The sequence below is a fragment of the Thunnus albacares genome, chromosome 10 (assembly GCF_914725855.1).
Source record: "Thunnus albacares chromosome 10, fThuAlb1.1, whole genome shotgun sequence".
Taxonomy (NCBI): Eukaryota; Metazoa; Chordata; class Actinopteri; order Scombriformes; family Scombridae; genus Thunnus; species Thunnus albacares.
This window is the reverse complement of record NC_058115.1, coordinates 20115050-20135257: the sequence shown is the minus strand read 5'-3', so window position 1 is coordinate 20135257 and position 20208 is coordinate 20115050. Positions and strand designations below refer to the sequence as shown.

At 39.8% G+C, this 20208-nt stretch overlaps 1 protein-coding gene across 2 annotated transcripts; it reads right to left on the bottom strand.

Annotated features, from left to right (window-relative positions):
- Positions 1-1503: 1503 nt before the first annotated feature.
- On the bottom strand, positions 1504-17875 carry lnx2b (ligand of numb-protein X 2b). Of its 2 annotated transcripts, none has more exons than XM_044363876.1 (10): positions 17544-17875; positions 11557-12150; positions 9981-10174; positions 7976-8175; positions 6225-6656; positions 4991-5137; positions 3897-4071; positions 3499-3742; positions 3240-3398; positions 1504-3135 (listed from the first exon to the last, which is right to left on the bottom strand). In XM_044363876.1, the coding sequence occupies exons 2-10, from the start codon at positions 11961-11963 to the stop codon at positions 3000-3002; spliced, it is 2094 nt and encodes a 697-aa protein (XP_044219811.1). In that variant the 5' UTR covers positions 11964-12150; positions 17544-17875; the 3' UTR covers positions 1504-2999. The 2 variants fall into 2 exon arrangements, with proteins under 2 accessions (XP_044219811.1, XP_044219812.1); XM_044363877.1 differs by lacking the exon at positions 17544-17875 and adding an exon at positions 13124-13206.
- Positions 17876-20208: the final 2333 nt, after the last annotated feature.

Sequence of the window (20208 nt, the reverse complement as noted above, 5' to 3'; positions counted from 1 at the left end):
TGAGTACTGTTACCATAACCTGCTGTTACTTTCTAATGTTGGATAAGTGGTCAGAGAGCAGAGAATACTGAACCAGACCGCTGCATCTCACCACAACCCCCGAATACTAAAGCAGTGGGCTTCACTTCAGTGTGGCTGGTTTTATGGTCCTTTGTTTTATTGTTTTCACATTGTCTGTCCTTGTTTAGACAGAGGTTTTCAGCACAGTGCTTCACCAGTGCTCTTAAGAGTTTGAACTCAAGTAGCTGTCAGCATTAGTTTTAGTTGATTTGGAAAAGAATTATTAACAGCATTACGGTATATATTCAGAAGATTTAGCCAAGAAGCTTATTTGTTGAATTAATTAAGGATTTCGTATGAAAAAAACAGCACATACATTTAGAAATAGTTATAACATTTTTAAAATTGCATGAAAACTAGGCTGTGTGTCTCTACATCCTGATAGTTTACAAGCAAACTTTGGTACATTGAATTTTCTGAAAGGTATGATGTAAACAAATTTACAATTAGCAAACAGCACAAAGGTCTTTTTACATTAACAGAAGTAAATCATACATTGTATTCTGACACTTGTCACCTTTATGGAGGGTTGCTGCTCATACTGCATATCAATAACACTATGCTGAGTGTCTGTGTGACCTGCATGTGTACTTTTTACATTCCTAGCAAGTTGTACTGGTCTTACAGCCTCATGTGTTTACAAGCACAAACACAAATGTGTCTGGGTGCGTGTGTGTGTGATAGAGAGAGTGTTAGAAAGTCAAGAACTTGTGTGTGTGTGTTTGTACATGCAGATATTGACACACTTGAACCCTGCCGCCTATGTACACACTGTGCAGTATTCAGATGCTCCGTGTCTCATTGGATCCTGTGTGGTGCACAGACTTTATAAGATTATGCACTAAGTTTGATCATCTTTAACTTTGCATGCATGGACATATCACGTAATCAAGTGTCATGTGGAAATAAAAAATACATTTTAGGAGTGTTTCAGTTGTCTAAAATTGATTGATTGTAATTTTGAAAGCTAAAGAATGAACATAACCTGAATCATCTCTTTATTTCATGCAGTTTCTGTCCACTAGGGGTCACACTGAGCCATGAACAGACTGTGCAGTGTAGTGGACATTTATGGTTGTAAATAATTTCAACCATTTGCATTCATGCTGTGGTTTACTCTAAATGTTATTTTCTAATCAGCCAAAACCACCAAAAATGAAAGAAAAAAAAAAGCATCTGATCAAAATGATGAACAAAAAGCAGCTCATTAAGTCAAGTAATATACTGTACAATGAAATTAACTTGTAAGTTGCAGTGAGTCTGTGCCATTTCCCTCACACTGAAGATGTATATATATAAAATATTGTGAATCTATTTGTTCTTGTTCTTTAACTTCCTCCCCAAAGTCTTTTCTGTGTGATCTTCCCAGAACAGCTTCATACCGCTTTAGACAACTGACCCCCAGCAGTGCAGTTAGAAGCCACGATAAACAGAGAAACAGCATCATTTGTTATGATTTTATTGAACGTGATGAAACAGCGGACGGGGCCAACGCACATATTACCAACTTTATTATTTCACAGCCGGACTTGAAAACAATATTCTGAACTGTTCAATAATGTCTTGTATCAATACAAGAAAGGCCACTGGGAATGTGTCGACATAAAAAGAAAGAGGTAACACAAATGATCTTAACAAGGCCGCAACAATCATGAGGGGAAAAAACATTTTGGTACTGTGGACATTTAAGGCAAGTGTACATTCTGGTTTGTCCTTCAGTGTCTACAAAGCACTCACTTATCAAAGCCATTATGAGCCATTATATAATTTCAAAATAAATACAGAGCACTGGCAATTTTACATGTATCAATTAATAAATGAAAAGCTGTTGAACGTCTTTATTTATTGACAAACCCTTTTAAAGAAAGAAAAAACAAACATCCACAATGGGATTGTGATACCTTAATATTACCTTCTATTCACCAACTCACAGTTTCTAAATATGTCCAAACGTATTTCCTGCTGCACTGTTTACAAGTATCAACAGCTGACAGGAAATAAACTTGGACCCAAGCAGTTTCCTGCCAGTGCAATCCCAATTAAATGGTTTATACAGGTTTCCCATTAATTTTAGGAGTGTGTGGAATATAAGTGGTTACTTGGATAGGACAGTATCTTTGCATTATAAGTATTCCCAACCTTTTAAGCCCTTAAGAACTTGAATGCAGCTTGAGTCAACTCCAGCAAATCGTCTGTAGGAAAATGTGACTGTTTGATTCGTTACTCAAATTTCCATAATGGCTTTATTATCCTACTTAAAGCGTTCTGTTGCAAGGTTTTAAAAAGTGCAATAAAAATAAAGTTGATAAAATCACACTAGTGGTATAACAGGTATATGACAGGATGATTTTTGTGTCTTTGGCATCAGTCTATACAGTCAGGAGTCATTTTGATATATGTACTCATCTATATATAAGTCTACATATTTGCACCGTATTTCATCTTTGGATGCTGTTTATGCAAATTACTTGAATCAAGTCGTGACTAACAAATGATAACATCATTTAACAGGTAAGCAAAAATATACTGAGCTTCAGAAAAGGATCAAAAAGGTGTTCCAATAAAATAACAATCCTTCCACTTTGTTCCTTGCATATAATTCACTGATTGTCATCATGTTTGCACCCTGAATAAACCCCAAAGTGTTCACCGAGTTACACAATCAATGTCCTTTGCATGCACCAGACATTACAACCAAACAGGTAACTGCCGAGATTATGCTTGTGAGAGTCATTTCTTCTGTGCACGGGGGTGATTCTTAAGTACACACATGTTCTGTATTACATAGCTGATAAAAAGCCCTTACAACAAAGTAACCTAACAAAGTGGCAGGGACAGTGAGTGGCCTTGCAAGGAATGCCGCTGAACACGTACATGTTTGTGTGCACACCAAACAGAGTGAGAGAAAGGAAAACAAGAGTGAGTGAGTTTCTTTTTTGCTACACCAGACTCCCAGGCCACGACACCACAGTCAGCGTGACTTTATTCTTCTGCAGCTTGAGCATGGGGATGAGAGACGAGTTGTTCATTCCCACTGTTGTGGCTCCGTTGACCGCCACTATCTCATCACCGCACCTGGAGAGAAACCACAGCCCATCGGTGAATGTGGAGTAAGAGTGATGAAAGGACACAAGAGTCGATAATGTCATGTTACGGGTGTCAAACTGGGGTTGACTCACTTAAGGCGTCCGTCAAAGTGAGCAGGTGTACCAGGCACGATGGTTTTGATGAAGAAGGGCTGCTGGCCGTGGCTCTCCTCGTAGCCTCCGACGATACTGAAGCCCCAGCTCTCATTGTTGGTCTTTTGCAGGACGATGTCCCGGCACCAGTGCATTGGACTGGAATGACAAAGACAGAGTCAGAGGTAAGTCTTGTAATGAGCACAGGTGAAGTGGAGGAACAGAATTCAGGTTGAGTGATGGTAATCAGGGTGTGTACCTCGGTAATCCAAGCCAGCGAGTCCACAGCGGAGTCCAGTTGAGGGCGTCTTCTCGTGGGTCGTCCATGGGGTCCATTTCATCCTTGTTGGCAGCCTCGGGGTCCTCCTCTGAGTCCTCGGAGACGGTCTGGATGACACGGAGCACCACCTGGGGCTGAGCTGTCTGTGCCTTCAGTGCAGAAACGGCCTCGTTGTATGACAGCTGGGTCAGGTCTACACCGTTGATACTCAGCAGAACGTCACCTACAAATGATTTTTCAGTTGAGTTTGAATTTAGTGATCCCATTCTTTATATCTATAAACTCACAATACAAACCCCTTCCTATGCATTTTCATTTAACCACGACATGAAGTTTCTGTTTTTTAAAAACATAAAATCACAGATGCTGTTTTGTACCTCTTTTGATGGTGCCATCTCGGTGCAGACAACCAACGGGCTGCACACTTGTAATGTAGACAGGCAGGCGGCTGCGACAGTCTCTCCCCCCAGCAATAGTAATGCCCAGGGAAAGCCGAGGCTCCTTCTTCAGGCTCACGGTCTTCTCCTGGCTGGAAAACCCACCTGGAGGATCCTGTATGAACAATGAGACAGATTTAATACTACATTATGACAAACATGTTGATCAAGATTAGATTTCAAGATTGTATGGATTTTTTTTTGAAAATCTCTACTCGTTTCTAAGATCTCATGTTCCACAAATTCTCCACAAAAACATCAAGTTTCCAGGTTACATACATGAAATCTGTGCTGCCAATTAACTTTAGCCTTTCCAGGATCCTTTGACTTAATTGATACCACTCGTAGAAACAAATGTGAAACATTTGAGATGGAGCTGAGAGGTAAGGGTAGAGGCAACGTGTGAGGATCAACACTAAGCTCTCGTAGTGGAAAAGATGTGTGGAAAATGACAGCTTCAACCAGCCTCCTTGTTGCTCTCTGGAGTCTGTAAACCATCAGAAGGGAAGCTTGGGGGAGGTGGGGAGGCTCTTCCTCCCCCCCAGCAGGGAACCCATCCCCCCCCAGCAAGACGAAAAGGCTCGACTCTGCAGGCGAAAGCTAACTGTTACTAGCTTTGATCCTCTGCCACCCAAAGAAACAACCAAAAAAACAACAAGACAGTGGCCCCGTAGTGGCAGAGTGAGCAGCACCCCGGGCCTTTTGATCAGGACAGAGGGAGGCCCTCGAGAAGGGCTTTCATCTCTGTTCACCGACGCAGGTGTCTGCTCTCAAAGCTTCTCACTCCCAAGTGGGGGGTTGCTATTCTTTCTGCTGACAGTGTATGGTACAACTGAGTGTGATTCACAATTACACTGTGTAAACAGAAGCACAGGATACTACAATCAGCATTGTTGCTAGTAGCGTAACATGAGGTTAAATTCACGTAGCCCACAGCTGGAAAGGGCCCAAACAAAAATATATTTGATTAAAAAGGGAGGCCAAGAGCAATCTTTAGTTTGAACACTGATATGTAAACAAATGTTCCGTATTACTTTCATGTAGGTGGACCGCCGTCTAAAGTACTGCGGCTCAGGCGCCCTCCTGGCTGCTCTGCTGTGTTGTCCCTCTCTGCTGCTTCCTCCTTCCTCCTGAGTGTCTGCAGGCCTCATCACCACAAAGTTCACACGCACCTCGCTGGCCTGCACACAAGAAAAAAGCATTTTATTAGACAACAAATGCAAACAGAACATTGTGTAAAATACCATCACGGTCACCAATAATTTTACATGTTTTATCTAATGAACAAACATACAGTACTTTACATTAGTGCCAGCTATTTTACAAACAAAAGTGAGTTGTTGTGAGTTTTCAAATTGATTTGCAGGCCTCCTGATGATACTGGTTTACATTAATTTCAGGATGGTATGAAAATCAAGTTGCTAATTCTTAAAAATGGCTTGAACTGTAAAACTTAACCAGCTTTGTGTTTACTGTGCTAGCAGTGGGGTGAATGACCATGATGGTTTCTGTGTCCTTTTGTATTGTAACACTTCAGTTCAGAACAAGCTATCTGGAAAAGAACCGTCCTGATCACTATAAAAAAAATAATGGATTTTTATGGTCCCCACAGGACATTTCCTATTGAATTTGGTGGAAATCCCAATTACTGATGGTGTTAAACAACCAATAAGACCTGGCTACTGAACAACTGCTTTTTTAATGCTTTAGTTACTTAACTCACATTATCCTTGTTATTTGTTTTATTTGTTTATCAATTTGATAGTGTTTGTCTTTTTCTGTAATCTCCATTTATTTTGAGATTTTTACATTCTTGGGGTGGAGGTTATGTTGGTTGGGGAATGTCATCAGAATGGGCTGGAAAATAGGAGACACTGTTTGATGCAAGGTCACACAATATATATGTCATATGTATTTGGATGAAATTTATTAACTTGCTGTACATATATACTGTGTATGTTTAAAAGATTTGGTAAAAGCAACAAAAAAAGGTATCATTATCCTTTTCAGAATGTCACTGTTTACATATTATTTATCATCTTTTTTTGTTGGGTTTTTTTTTTTTTACAGGAATTTGATGCTCTTTGGCAGCTATTGTTGCTTCCTTAAATCCACGAACAAGGATGAGTTTAAGACCGTTCCACACTATCACATGATAAAACTTTGACAAAAAATAAAGGTCTAAATGTTCACTGTAATGGACTGCCTATCAAACTCAGTTTGTAGTTAATGTTTAATATGGCTTTTCTGTATATGACAGAGAAATACCTGTATGATCTGGGCGGCGCTCTCAGGTGTACCATGTCTCAGGTCATGTCCGTTGATGGCCAACACCTTGTCATTGTTCCTCAGTTTTCCATCTTTGGCTGCCAAACCACCGGCCAGCAGGTCCAGGATGAAAACCCCACTCTCATCTGATTTGCGGATGAGTTTGATGCCGAGCGGTTCGGTGCGCAGACTCTTCATTAGCATCACCTGCAGGACTGTGCCAGGGTTGTGATTGGAGGTAGCGTTGCCATGGTTACTGTGGGAAGGCTGGGGGGCAGTGGAAGTGTTGGACGAGGAAGGGTGATGATCAGAGCGTGGATCTCTTGATTTGAAACCTTTCTCCTGCATTACAGTGAGCCTGAGAGGGCCAGGCTGCCTCAGCACTGCGATGGCCCGAGCGTGAGGGACAGAAGCCAGACTGACGTCATTCACCTGGAAACACGACACCACAGACGGAAAAACAAGAGAGTCAACAGTCTACCACCAACAAGTCAGTACATACTGAACATGAGTGCCACTATGGCAAGTTATGAGAAGTATTACATTAAACAGGAAAGCAAGACTGAACAAATATCTTACTTTTCCTCAATAGATAATTATGTTGAAGTAAGACAAAAAGCATTTAATTGATCTTCCTGAAACTTGTTGCTCTGTTTCAATATGTGACATCTGATTTATCTGACTTTCAGTTAATTTCTTGGTCTTTTCCTCATCAGAACCATAATAAGATAGGAATTGAATGCTTCTTCTGTCAAAGTCATCTTTGCTTCACAAATCTGATGTAACAGTGACCCTTCACCAAAAAAAAAAAAAAAAAAATCAAATCAATGCATCGATTCAAGTGGAGGAGAAAGATTCAGTTTCAAGAAATAACTGATTCAATTGTCACCATATCTCTTTACATCCAGCAGCCAAAAAAAAAACTGCAGCTAATGTTACAGAACCTGAGGGCACTGTGTTGTTCTCTGAGGTTTTTGTTTCATTTTCAGGTTTGGAATTGGTTGGATTTAGAGGAAAAGCTGCATTTTGGAGGACACACTGAAGCAGGGGTGCCAGAGCCGAGGCTGAAATAGTCTATAAGATCAGTTTACAGTTGTACCGCATTCCAGGAGAGCTGGAGGGTAGAAATCCAAGTAGAAGGACATTGTTGGAAGAGAAGAAACAACAATTATTAATATCTCCTTCAAGTCATATTCTGTACTTCCAGCCTCCTCTCTTGTAACCAAAAGTGTTCCTAGTTTACATTTGGGTTCATGTAAATCAATAGTTGAACAAACAAACAAAAAGCGTGTTCATAAATATGTATAACATCCATATTTAAATAAATTAAATTATTAACAACAGCAGAAAATTACAAACTTTTTCAATTGAAACAGATTAAATTTTAGTCCTCTTCATGTTTAAATATTGAGAGATAGGGGGTTTCCTCTATCAGTGGCAGTTACCAGAAAAAGTTGCTTAGAGTGACAGGAGGCGTTTGTGATCAGCATTATTAAACATGCCCTGTTGCCATGGAGCTAAAACTTGTTTTTCTTGATTATCTGCTTTCCCATGCCCGGCTGCAAAGCGTTGTGTTTACAACACCATGAGAATGTAATGACAAGGTGTTTACACAAAAATATATTCCACTGAACTGTGTCAGACTATGCCGCCAGAATACTTATGACTTCCCATGTGGATTTCAAAACAGATCAGAAGAGAAAAACATCACATTCCTCACTTCACTTAAGGTTATTATTACTCTCACTCACCTCTAAGATATGGTCCCCTGGGGCCAGTCTGCCATCGCGAGCTGCTAGCGAGTCGCGGACAATCTCTTGGATGACTACGTTCCCCAGCGGTGTGTCTTTCCCCCCCACGATGCGCAGGCCCAGCTCCTGCTCAGGCTCCTCTCTGAACAGCTCCACCACATTGGCCTCAGCCACCAGACTGGACCGCAGGGGGGTGTTGTCTGGAGGGAAGAGGGGCAGAAAGCCAGGTGGAATAACTATGGTTGTATTTCCAGTTTATGAAACAAACACTCTTGCACTTGCCCTCAAGCACTCAGCTCTCTTTGGCTGAATTTTACCTCTTAAATACCCCTTAAAACACACTAAATGCACTTACCAAATATAACCACTTAAAAAAGGATAATTCTGTTTTTCTTGGGTTTTATTCTTTGGTGATGGTTTTATTGGTGTAATATATAAATATATAACATTGTATTCACCAAGGTAATTGCTGAGATTTAGGAACATGGCAACATCACTAAATAATAAGTCAGAAGTGGAAAGAAACATGAGTGGTTAACCACATGTATGTAACCAGATAGTTTTCCTGTGCAATGACGGATTATTACTGATATTTTGGGTGCACTTACTTCTGTTTTACTTCTGGCTAATCAGTAATAACTTTGTATAAAAAAAGTATCATAACCTGTAGAAATGATGGCCAGAACTATCTGAAAATATTATATACTGGAATTATCCTTTAAACAGCACTTTGGAGAGACTGGTAAGCAGAACATTTGTGATTAATATGAAATTATAACTAAACTAAACTAAAATGGTCTTTCACATATTTGCAAATGACAAATCATTCAGAAAATAAGAATTGTAAACAGCCAAACAAACTCTACATACTGTAAATTAAAGGAATACTATTTTGCTATTTTACACTATTCAACGTAAAGATACAAGCTATACATACTTTACATCTCAGAATTGTGGAGTATGCCTTTTCCAAACAAGAGAAAACCATAAAATTCACAATGCTGTGTCAACCAATACCATGATGTTGAACTATAGGTGACATTTGTTTTTACAGTGTACAGTGAACAAAAGCTAGTCATAGATAAGAAAGAGAAGCAGAGTGGACCTCAACGTGTAATCATCTCAGTAAAACTATGAGTTTTATAAGTTTTAGCACACTGGCATTGGTCTGATTTTATACACAGACCATACAAGTATGTACACGCTATAGTCAATTCCTTAGTAGTGATACAAATCTTTTTAGTACCAACAGCATTACAAAAGGATATATTCAGCTGACAGCAGTGATGAAACAACCTAATCTGGGTGAGTCAACATGCTGACATGTTTAAGCTGTGAAAATATTTTTTAAACACTCAGTAAAAAGAAGACGTAATTGTATATTTAAAAGTGTAAACTCAGTGTATTTCACTTACATCTCTGAGGATTTTAAGGGCATTAAAGGCAGTAATTCAATTAAGGTAGAGATGAAAATGACAACAGTGCAAACTTCTCTGTGGACACTGATTACTAGTTGCCAGGCAACAATGTTTTAGTGGACTTTGATCCTTGGAAAAGGCTTGCAAGTAGGGAAAAAAAAACCCTCAAAGGGTTTTTCCTTATGAATGAGACACTCTGGTTAAAACATCTGTGAGCTGGTACATGTTCCTACGGCTATACTGATGATTCACTTGTGACAGACTTAGGAATCAAAACCTAGAGGCGAAAAACATCAGCAATTCCTGTCTGTTTTGACAACCACCCCCACTGAAGGGAGTGGGCGCATGGATTTAGGTTTTCTGCAATCATTCCAGAGAGGAAACTTTCGGTTCAAAGGGGCAGCTTCTACAAACATTATCCAGTTTCACTGCAACAGCCTGACCAACATGTAATTGCAAATCGCTAATTTTGCTAGGAAGTTGTGATTCTGATTGTGTGTTGGTGGCTGCAAAGAAAAAAGAAAAGGCACTTGGGGCTGAATCGCTGTTATACTGGTAGCTGTTAGGATGATAAAATGACTCCATACCATCCTCACTTTCTTCAAAGGCAGGATTAATTAGCCCAGGCTCAGGCTGATCTCTTGTGGGATTTCGGGGTTGCGTTGCTGAATGTTTAGCATCAACAGATGACTCGTTGTCACCCTTTCGTCCCTTCAACTCGTTCCAAGAGGGCCTCTTCCTCTTCTCTGCTTCCTCCCTCAGTCTTCTAAAAACAGGACATCTGGGAAAAGACAGGAACATGAGGAAACTAGTCAGAGAGCGATACGGGTGATGAGCCATACACATGACGTTAAACGTGATTTGGAAAAGGTGAAGAGGTGACAAGATGAGAGAACAAGTGTACTTATGCACGGAGTTCAGAGGAGAAGCACTATGCAGATGAGTAGAAAATTTCACTGCATTGCAGGGTGTCTGGGTGAGACAGAGTGCTGGGACTGCTGCTTGGTCCTCATGTCTGAACTTTGCCTCCTCGTTGTGTGCACAGAGGGGCTGCAGTCGGACTATTTGCCCCCCACAACTGACCGCGTCAAAACTAGCCACCAAGATGATAAGCACCTCTCTGGCCATGTGGAAAAACAAGACGACTGACCTGCAGCTTGTCTTGAGCGCAGTAATTACAAGTTTGTATGTCTGAAGAGGAACTGTACCTTAGTCTGTTTTTAGAAATAATATTACAGCTTTAAAGAGGGAAAACACATTCCTTGAAAGGACACATGGAAGAGAAACGGTTTCAATGATAGTCGTCGTACATTCCTAAGAAGTTAGCCAGAATACCTTTATCAGGGCATAATGACCTTTTCAGATCTTATGTTTGTCTTCAAGTGAAAATACGTGGTGGCACAAGACATTTGACACACTTTACAATATAATGCAGCCACTTTACTTTAAAGGAATGGTTTGACATTTTGGGAAATGCGCCTATTCTCTTTCTTGTTGAGAGTTGGATGAGAAGATCGATACCATTTTCATATCTGTTATATAATGTCCGTTATATTCTTTATTTGGGTTATAAAACTACAGCCAGCAACTGGTTAGCTTAGCTTAGCATAAAGACTGGAAACAGGGGGGGACAGGCTCCATTCGAAGGTAACTGTGGTTTTACGGCGGATTTATGTGCCACTATGTCTTAGCCAATAGCCAGTGACTTCTTGGACTCCTGTTGTCACCGTGATGTTGTCAGACAACCAGCGGAGACCCTAGGAAGTCAATGCACCTGTCCAAGAAGTAGTCCAGTACATAACCCCACATAAATTAAACAAACAATTTAAATCATGTTAATTAGGGCATGTTAACTTCATATTAATTTGACAGATATAAGAGTAGTATCAGTGGTATAACTATTGCACAGGATTACATTACATTGTATAAGTGTTTGGATATTGTGTTCATTTTTTTTTTAAAGGCTGGTAGGATATAAGATATTTTTACATTTCCATATACAGTATCAGTCAACCAGTCAGATTTTAGAATTGGAAAATTGAACCATTTCCCTTTATTTTAGCCAGATATAGACCCAATAACCACTGATATTGCTGCCATCGAATGTCAGAATGACTCTGTGATCTTTGACCTCATCCCTAACCACAACAAGAGGAGTCTTACCTGTTGTGCAGGTGAGGCTGTAGTTCACACCGTTGCATCTGCTGCTGGCAGTCTGCATAGTGAGGGCATGTCACAGTCAACTTGTCCAGCAGGTTCCTGACCAGCAGGCTGGATGGACGGCACTGATGTAACTGCAGCCGCTGGCGGTCCACAGGGCAGAAGTCCTGCTCTTTCAAGAAGTTGCTCAGACAATGAAAGCAGTAAGTGTGGCCACAAGGGGTGTCCATAGGCTTGAGTAGGGGCTGCAGACAGATGTGGCATACCAGCTCATCGTCCACATCATCCTGGTACTCGTACAGGTGACTGTCCTGGCCGTCATGCTGCTGGCCACACTCCTTACAAACTCTGGCCCATGAAAGGCCTGCGGTGTAGCTGCTGCTGGCGATCTTGGTTTCTGTTGTAGCCATTGGCTCAGTCCAAACGTCTGTTGCACAGGGAAAGTTCTGCGTCCGTTTCTACACAGCTGCTTATCTCCTCAAAAACTGTGTCCAGTATATTTCGTGAGGTCTATGTCTGCATCTCAAAAGCTGGATCAACAAGTGAAACAATCGTCCATAGTCACAATGTTATCTCCATGTCTTCATTTTGATTTTTCTGTTGAAAGAGAGACACAGTAAGTTCTGCTGCAGAAGCTGTACTATTCCTACTCATACTGGCCAACTCCACAGGAAATGACAAATCCACAGAGCAACAGCAATATAGCAGCAAGCCACAGCTGCTTCCTCTCAGTAAGTTTCCTGAGGGACAAAAGGAATTCTCATCTCAGCTAAAAAGTCACTATGCACGTAACTAAAAGCTGAATTGAAACTGAAAACTAAACTCTGTGCAATGAGGCAAGAGAAAGCGGACTAAAGTCAAACCCCCGCTAATGGGAAGGAACAAAGGCATGGTACTACACGGGAGTAAGAATTCTGAATGGACTGGGCAGAAATGCAATTCCCATCATTAATGGCCCCTTGCATCCAATCAGCAGTGATCTCCATCCCTTTGTGCAGCTCCTAATCTCCTCTAATTCCTTCTCATAAGGAGACTGCTGATGAGGAATGCATTCTTTTGAGAAACTTCTGGTCATTTACTCCACATATGAACAAATAAATCAGATAAACTGACATTTCATGAAACACACCAAATATGGTATCGATCGCATAAGATCTAGCTTGTAAAATGAATTGCATTTAATAAACTGTGTGTGTGTGGAGATAGGTAGGGAGAGCTTCCAAGGAGACCAGAAATATTAGGAGCAAAAGTACAGTTAAGTAGCGGTAAATGGCTTTTGTACAACATAAACAAGGAGTTTTGAGCTGAATGTTTTGACCGGCATCATTTTAGAAGATTTCATGCTGTCTGAAGGACTAAAGTGGGACAGACAAATACCAACAAATACTACCTTCAGATGCATATCCTCAATATAAAAAGGAGTAAAGCAAACAGTGTAATTTTCCTTTGCACATTGCCATACATAATATGAAAAAAAGAGCTACCTTACGCCTCTTTCTCTCTATGACTCAAATCCAGATTCCAGGTACAAAAAGACTGCTTTAGCTTCAGTTACCTTCAAGCTACTCACCCAAGATGATATCTTTGTTGTCAAGCGCCCAGTAGCCACTGCACGCAAACACGAGACTCTAACCTAGCAGCTGCCTTAAGCCTGAATGAAACCAGAGCCCTGCCTCCCCTGCACACCGTCAGGATAAGGTCTGTGTGTGTGTGTGTGTGTGGACACATATTTGTGTGCATGAGCGTGGATGTGTATGAGCTCTGGCTGCACCGCTGTAAGGAATGCAGAGGGGAATTGGTGTAACTAGGCAGAGTGAAGCTCAGCTGAGAGGACAGGAGAAGTGTTCCCTCTGCCTCCATCAGTGTCAGTGAATGTGTGTGTGTGTGTGTGTGTGTGTGTGTGTGTGTGTTTGGGGGGGTGGGGGACTCAAGCTGCTGATGTTGCACAACCACAGGGAAAGTACTCTCAATAGCTTAGTGATTGATAGCAAACACAAACGCCTGATTACAAATATGAGTCCTTCCACAGATGTACACACTTGCTGAGGTCATACAGGCCTCCCCTCCCTGTCTTTGTCTTTACTGTGCACAAGTGATACCTACTCTTGAAATGGATAGGGGTCATGGATCCTGTAGCACAGAGAGAGAAGCACAGTAGAAACCAGGCTGTGCTCCATTTATTTGGGAAAAAACATGACCTGGTGCAAGAATGTGAAACAAGAGGTAAACAATAAATTCACTACTCTGCCCTGCTGTAAAGGGTATATCTAGTTCTCTTATCGATAAAACATTCCCAGTTTCAATTTTTCCACTGTTATCAAATTCCTTTATACCGAAGGTGTGTTATTTGCTTTGTGATACGTTGACGTGCACTTGCAGGGAGTCAAAGCTGGCCACAGAGCACCCAAAGGCTTTCACTGAGGATGCAGTCTTGATTAGAGTAAAGGATAGCAGGTAGACATTCAGCAACCCTGGAGATGACGGGTACCTGAGTATCCAGTTGTTGTGTCTGCAGGTGGCTCTGAAGCTGCATGTCAGTGTCCACTAACGCTACAGTAACACAACAGTTTATCACTGTGTCTCTCATAGCTACAGCATGCTGCTATGAAATCAATAAAGGTACTCATCTTTCCTGGGATCCTCCACATGAAATGGAGACGTATCAAAATGTTATAGCATAATGTAAAAAAAGTGTAGTTAAGAGACAATTAGTTGATACACTGTTTACAGCTTCTTAAATGTAAGCTTTGCCACTTTTCTATAACGTCACGGTAAATTAAATACTTTTGGGTTTTGGATTTTTGGTCAGAGAAAACTGCCACTCTGAAGAGGTAACCTTAGCCTCTGTGAAATTATTCGCCCAAGAGCTGCAAAGATAAGTCGACTGACAGAAAACTGATCTGGAACAATTATGATAATCATCTTTTTTAATGCTGAAATTCTCCTTAAGTCCTCTACAACTGTTAACTGAATATCTTTGGAGTTTTGGTTTCTTTGTCGGACTAAACAAAATATTTTCACCATTCTGATATTTTCCAAAGCAAATGACTATTCAAGAAAATAATTGGTAACGAAAATATTTGTTAGTTGCATTCTGACATTGAACAGACTCAACAGCTAACCAATTTACGCCCTGTCCCCAAAAGAAATCAATGAAAGTCATCGTTCATTGCAGCCCTAAAAAGTGTAAGTTTTCATTATGGATTTTAGTGTCATCTACTGTTTCAAAAGTCCTTCTTTAGTCTTAGGTTTCTTTGTGAAAGCTTATGTAATACCACAACATAACATAACAAGTACAGTTTCACAGATATGGATTAAACCTAATCCTATACCAGAGCAGAAACATTATTTTACAGGAATCCAGGACTTAAAGAAACATTTTAGACTAAAGCTCATATCTGTAGCACAACAAGACAGTTCCCCAGCTGATACGGTGAAATATGTTTTTACAGGTTTACAGCCAAACAACGGATATCTGCTCAATACAACCCGCTTTAATGAAGGAACGCTTTAGCCAAATCAAATGCCTTGTAACCATGTGACAGTCTAAGCTTTCGAGGGAAATGTCTCTGGCCGCACAGTGTCCTCCAGTCTCACAGAGGATTACCCAAGGTGGCGTTTAAAGCTGAGCCAACTCACTTGCTTTGATGGTCGATATGAGTGAGTCACATGTGCTGCCACACCCTCGGTGAACGCAGGTGAGGCGGCAATGGTAGACAAATAAATTCTCCAGACCATGAGACAGCAGGTGTGTCATGTCTACCTCCATCTTATACCAATGTCGGGAATTGCCAGCAAAAAGAGACACATAAAACACTACATGACATGGAAAAGAAAACAAATTACTACCCCTCTTGTTTGAGTATGACACAATCAAGTGAAGAGCTCCATCATGTCTCAGTTTTTACAGTAGCATCAATTACACATTACTCATTAGTAGAGCGACATGGATATTTTCTTTTATCTGTGCCTGTCTTGAATTTAGAGTACCGCTTCCTTTGTAATTAAAATAAAATGCTATATTTATCTATCTATTTTGAGCGGTGTTTGAATGTTACGTAACTGCTATGGAAACAATGTGCAAAGTCTGCTGCTTTAAATAAAATGACCAGTATTTGCAAGGCATATGTCTATACGCGGGAAATCATCAACAACATCTGTGTGATCAACATATGTGTGTGTTTGTAATCCAACGTGTTTTCTACTCCACCTTTTTCCATACCAGAACATCTATACTGTGAACCAACCCAGCTTGATGTTAAGCCTCAGCACATACTCACGTGTTGTGTGTTAACAGTGTCTCGCCTACAAAACACACACACACACAGAGGTTGAGCTTATATTCAGAGAGTTCCTGAGCCTCCCACTGTATGACAGCCTGCCAGTGTACATATAACAAACTGGACTCAAACACCAACCATGACACAACTTATCAGTCAAGGATGTCACCTTTGTATTAACCATCAAGAACAGAAGGTAATAGTAGTTCATTAACAAAGAGTCTCTGCTTATTGTCACTAAGTTTACATAACTCACTGGATCATCAATTGAATATTGAGATGAATTCATTACCCAGCCAACTGACGATTGGTGATTGATTGATTTTGCTCAATAAAGATAAGAAGTCAAACGTGACTGTTTGGGATCTGACAAAACTTATTAGGTAACCTTTACATTATCTCAATTTTACTACTACACTTATGGTCATTTATTAAAAATGCCTTCTCTGTTGTCTGTGTACTTGCAACTACTGCAGAATTGGCGCAATTACTATTTAAGCAGAAATACTGTTGCTAGACTAAATATGACTCAAGGTGGAGTCAGATTATCTTTATTAAAAACTACTCAGGTACAAAAGTAGCACTTTTGAAGTAAACACATAGTTGTACAAAATCACATTAAAAGAAGCCAATGGAGCACCAACTACAGCACTAAAATGCTGCTTACATAGTAGTGTTTCAATAATGTAATTACTATTATACATAAATTATAACACTCTAAAAGTGTCCATTATGCATATTACTCAAGATGGAGTCAGATTGCTTTTGTTAAAAAGTATTCACACTAAATGGGTACTTATATAAAAGTATTCATTATGCATAATGGCCCCTTTAAGATTACTATAATTTACTTATCATAAATATATTATTGAAACACTAATATGTAAGCAGCATTATAATGCTGTAGCTGCTGAGGTGAAATAATGTAACTACTGTATATACTGTCGGGTAGTATTATGTATAACAATGCATCTTATTTTATAAATTGATCATATGTTTTGAATGTAAGATCTTTATCAACAAAGTAATCAATAACTACGGTAGTCAAACAATGTAGTGGAGTATAAAGTACAATATTTTCCTCAGAAGCATAAAGAAGCCTTAAATGAAAATACTTCAAAATTGTACTTAAGTTCAGTACTTCAGTAAATGTCCTCACAGTTAATACAACCAGATACAAACCAATACGTCTTTAATTCAGTGATGATTTCCACAAAGTCACCAACATGTACATGAGGAAAAAGAAACTCAGTCTGAGCATTGTGTGATCACTTTCCAGCCCTGCCTGGATGTCTGTGCTGTCACCAGGACCATAAATAACTCAGTGCGTCCCCTCCTCACGTCAGCCCATGTTGCTGTCGGTTTGGTCCTAATCGCTACACGAATGTGGCAGATCCAAGTGACAGAGGAGGTAATAAAAGTTCAGCTTTTATCGGTGAAGAGAGTGACAGTATGACGGCTCATACAGCCTCGTACCTGAACATGGCTTCACCTTCAGCACGTAGTGCGCTAACGTTTAACGGCTACACGCCTCGAGGACGGTAACTCACTTTTTTTCAGTCAAACGGCTCAATTTGTGCTCTAATACATTCATTTTTACAATTAACCACAAGCTCGGTACACCCCTGACAGCCTGAAACAGCTTTGTTTGGTGTTTGTTTACATAAATGGAACAGAATTGGCTCAAGTAAAGACTGAAACTCGTCTTACCTGTGTGGAGGTTCCCCCCCTCCCCGGAAGCAGCAGCAGCAGCTAACCTATCGCTAGCTAAAACAAAGAGATCACTGTGAACTCACTGACAAACGAACTTTAAAACAGCTCAGAGACTGGCCAGCGTCCAACTACACCGCCGAGAGTCGTCATTTTTTTACCGCATTGCTGTGGGTGAATTATCCCGACTAGTTGTCCCAGGTGTAGCTCGTCCTACATGGGGGAAGGCTGGGCCACTTCACCAGTTTCGAGCAAACACACTGAAAAGCCAGGAGACGTTCAGGTTCAGCACAGGAAGGAGTCCAGGCAGGTGTACACACTGCACTGCTGTGTTATGTGGCTGTAAAAGTAGTACTGTCCTTATCAGTCACTTATTAACTACAGAATAATCATGCAATAAAATAACAACTATCTGTTATAACGAATAGTCGGTTGAAACAGCAACTTATCCCAGTTTCTGTTTTGTATTTAGTTCAAAGGCAGTGGTGGAGGAAGTAATCAGATCATTTAGTTAAATAAAAGTACCAATAGAGCAATGTAAAAATACTCCATTACAAGTAAAAGTCCTGCATGAAAAATCCTACTTAAATATATAAGTATTATCAGCTTGATGTAGTTAAAGTATTGCAGTAAAAGTAGAGGTTTGGTCCCTCTGATTGATATATTATTATATATGACATCATTAGATTATTAATACTGAGGCATCAGTGTGTAAGCAGCATGTTACTGTTGTAGCTGCTGGAAGTGGAGCTACTTTCAACTACTTTATATAAAGTTAACTAGTTTAGTCCAGTGATTCCCAACCTAGGGGTTGGGGCCCCTCCATAGGGTCACCAGATAAATCTGAGGGGTTGTGAGATGATTAATGGGAGAGGAAAGAGGAAAAAACAAAATTCTGTCTCACAAATTTATTTTCAGTTTTTGGACTTTTTCTCTAATCTTTGATTTTGGTGAAATATTGGATCATTTGAACATTTATTGAAATGAAACCATGTGAGAAGTTTAGAGGGAAAAATCACTATTTGGTGGGTCTGTTAACAACTTAGACATCTAAAATGTGACCCGACTACACACTGCTTTTTGTAAGATGTCAAAAGTGAAAAAGGTTGGGGACCACTGGTTTCATCTTTAACAATGTGTTGTATTTTAAAAGCTTGTTATATTATCCATTGTGTCAAATCTCCATTTGAAAAGTAACTAAAGCTGTCAAATAAATGTAGTGGAGTAGAAAGTAAGATATTTCCCTCTGAAATGGAGTGGAGTGGAAGTATAAAGTAGCATAAAATGGAAATACTCAAGTAAAGTTAAGTACCTCAAAATTGAACTTAAGTACAGTACTTTAGTAAATGGACTTAGTTACTTTCCACAACTAATTTCTTGCTATATTATTCAGCAAGGAGCTTTGGGAAAGAGAATTAAAAAAAGAAAAGGCTGCTCATATTAAAGAAGAGTCCCAGTCTTTCAAATGTATTTTTCAAATCTATATTAACACAGTGTCTCACTGATATCATAGTCCTATAGCCTATACTTAAGTATATGTATGTCAAGGGTCAGGGGTCATATGTATGTCTGGCCCAACCATGGGCCAGATTCTTTCAGCACTGTTTATTTGGGGTCGATGTTGTACAGGCACAGTGAAAACACGTTTTTGATACGCTTTTGTTTGTATAAACCAGTTTTAGAGTTGTATCTGAGGGCATATGTTATGGTTGAAGCTGAGGTTCTGTTACTGACACAAATCTGTTCTGGTCAGATGGGACAAATTATGATATGTACCTCTATTCATTGGGTTTTACATAAGCTGTGTGTTTACATCGTTATCTACTGTAGATTTATTAAGAGTCATATAAGAGATTTGATGTCATCTGTAAAACTTCAGCCTTCGTTAGGGGGCTATATATTTTTGTTGGGCCACTATTTGCCTACCACTGAGGTATTTATATGGAAGTATAGTACTACATTTTGTTTTGTATATGACATGTCATTCACAAAATAGTCAAGTCAGGTCAGTTTTATTTTATAGCCTAATACCGCAAATCACAGATTAGGTTCAGGGGGCTTTACAATCTGCACAGTAATATAACATCATCTTTCCATAGACTCTCAATTCAAATAAGGAAAAAAAACCCTAAAAAAAACTTTAACAGGGAAAAAAATCGAAGAAACCTCAGGAAGAGCAACAGAGGAGGGATCCCTCTCCCAGGACGGACCGACATGCAATAGATGTTTGTACAGAATAGATCAAGAAAGTCAAATTACAGAAAAACAGCAAACAAATCTATGAAATCTGTATGAAAGACTGATGTAAGACAAAATACACTGGCTGTATGTTCATTCATGCAATTTTACAACAAAAGTATTCACACAGTATGTTTTCATATGAAAAATCTGAGAATTTGGACTTTTTTTTCTTAAAAACATGACTCAAATTATTAATCGATTATCAAAATAATTGGCGATTAATTTAAAAGTTGGCAACTAATCGATTAATCGTTGCAGCTCTACAGTTGTTTACAACAGTTTGAATTTCTTCAACACAGGGCATCGCTATTATGTAGTCAAGCAGGAACTATCCTCAGGACCTTTATCATGTCAGTTAAATAAGTGGTGCAAATTATTTTTCAATCAAATTAGCACAAACCAGTTTACGCACAATAAGCCTGAA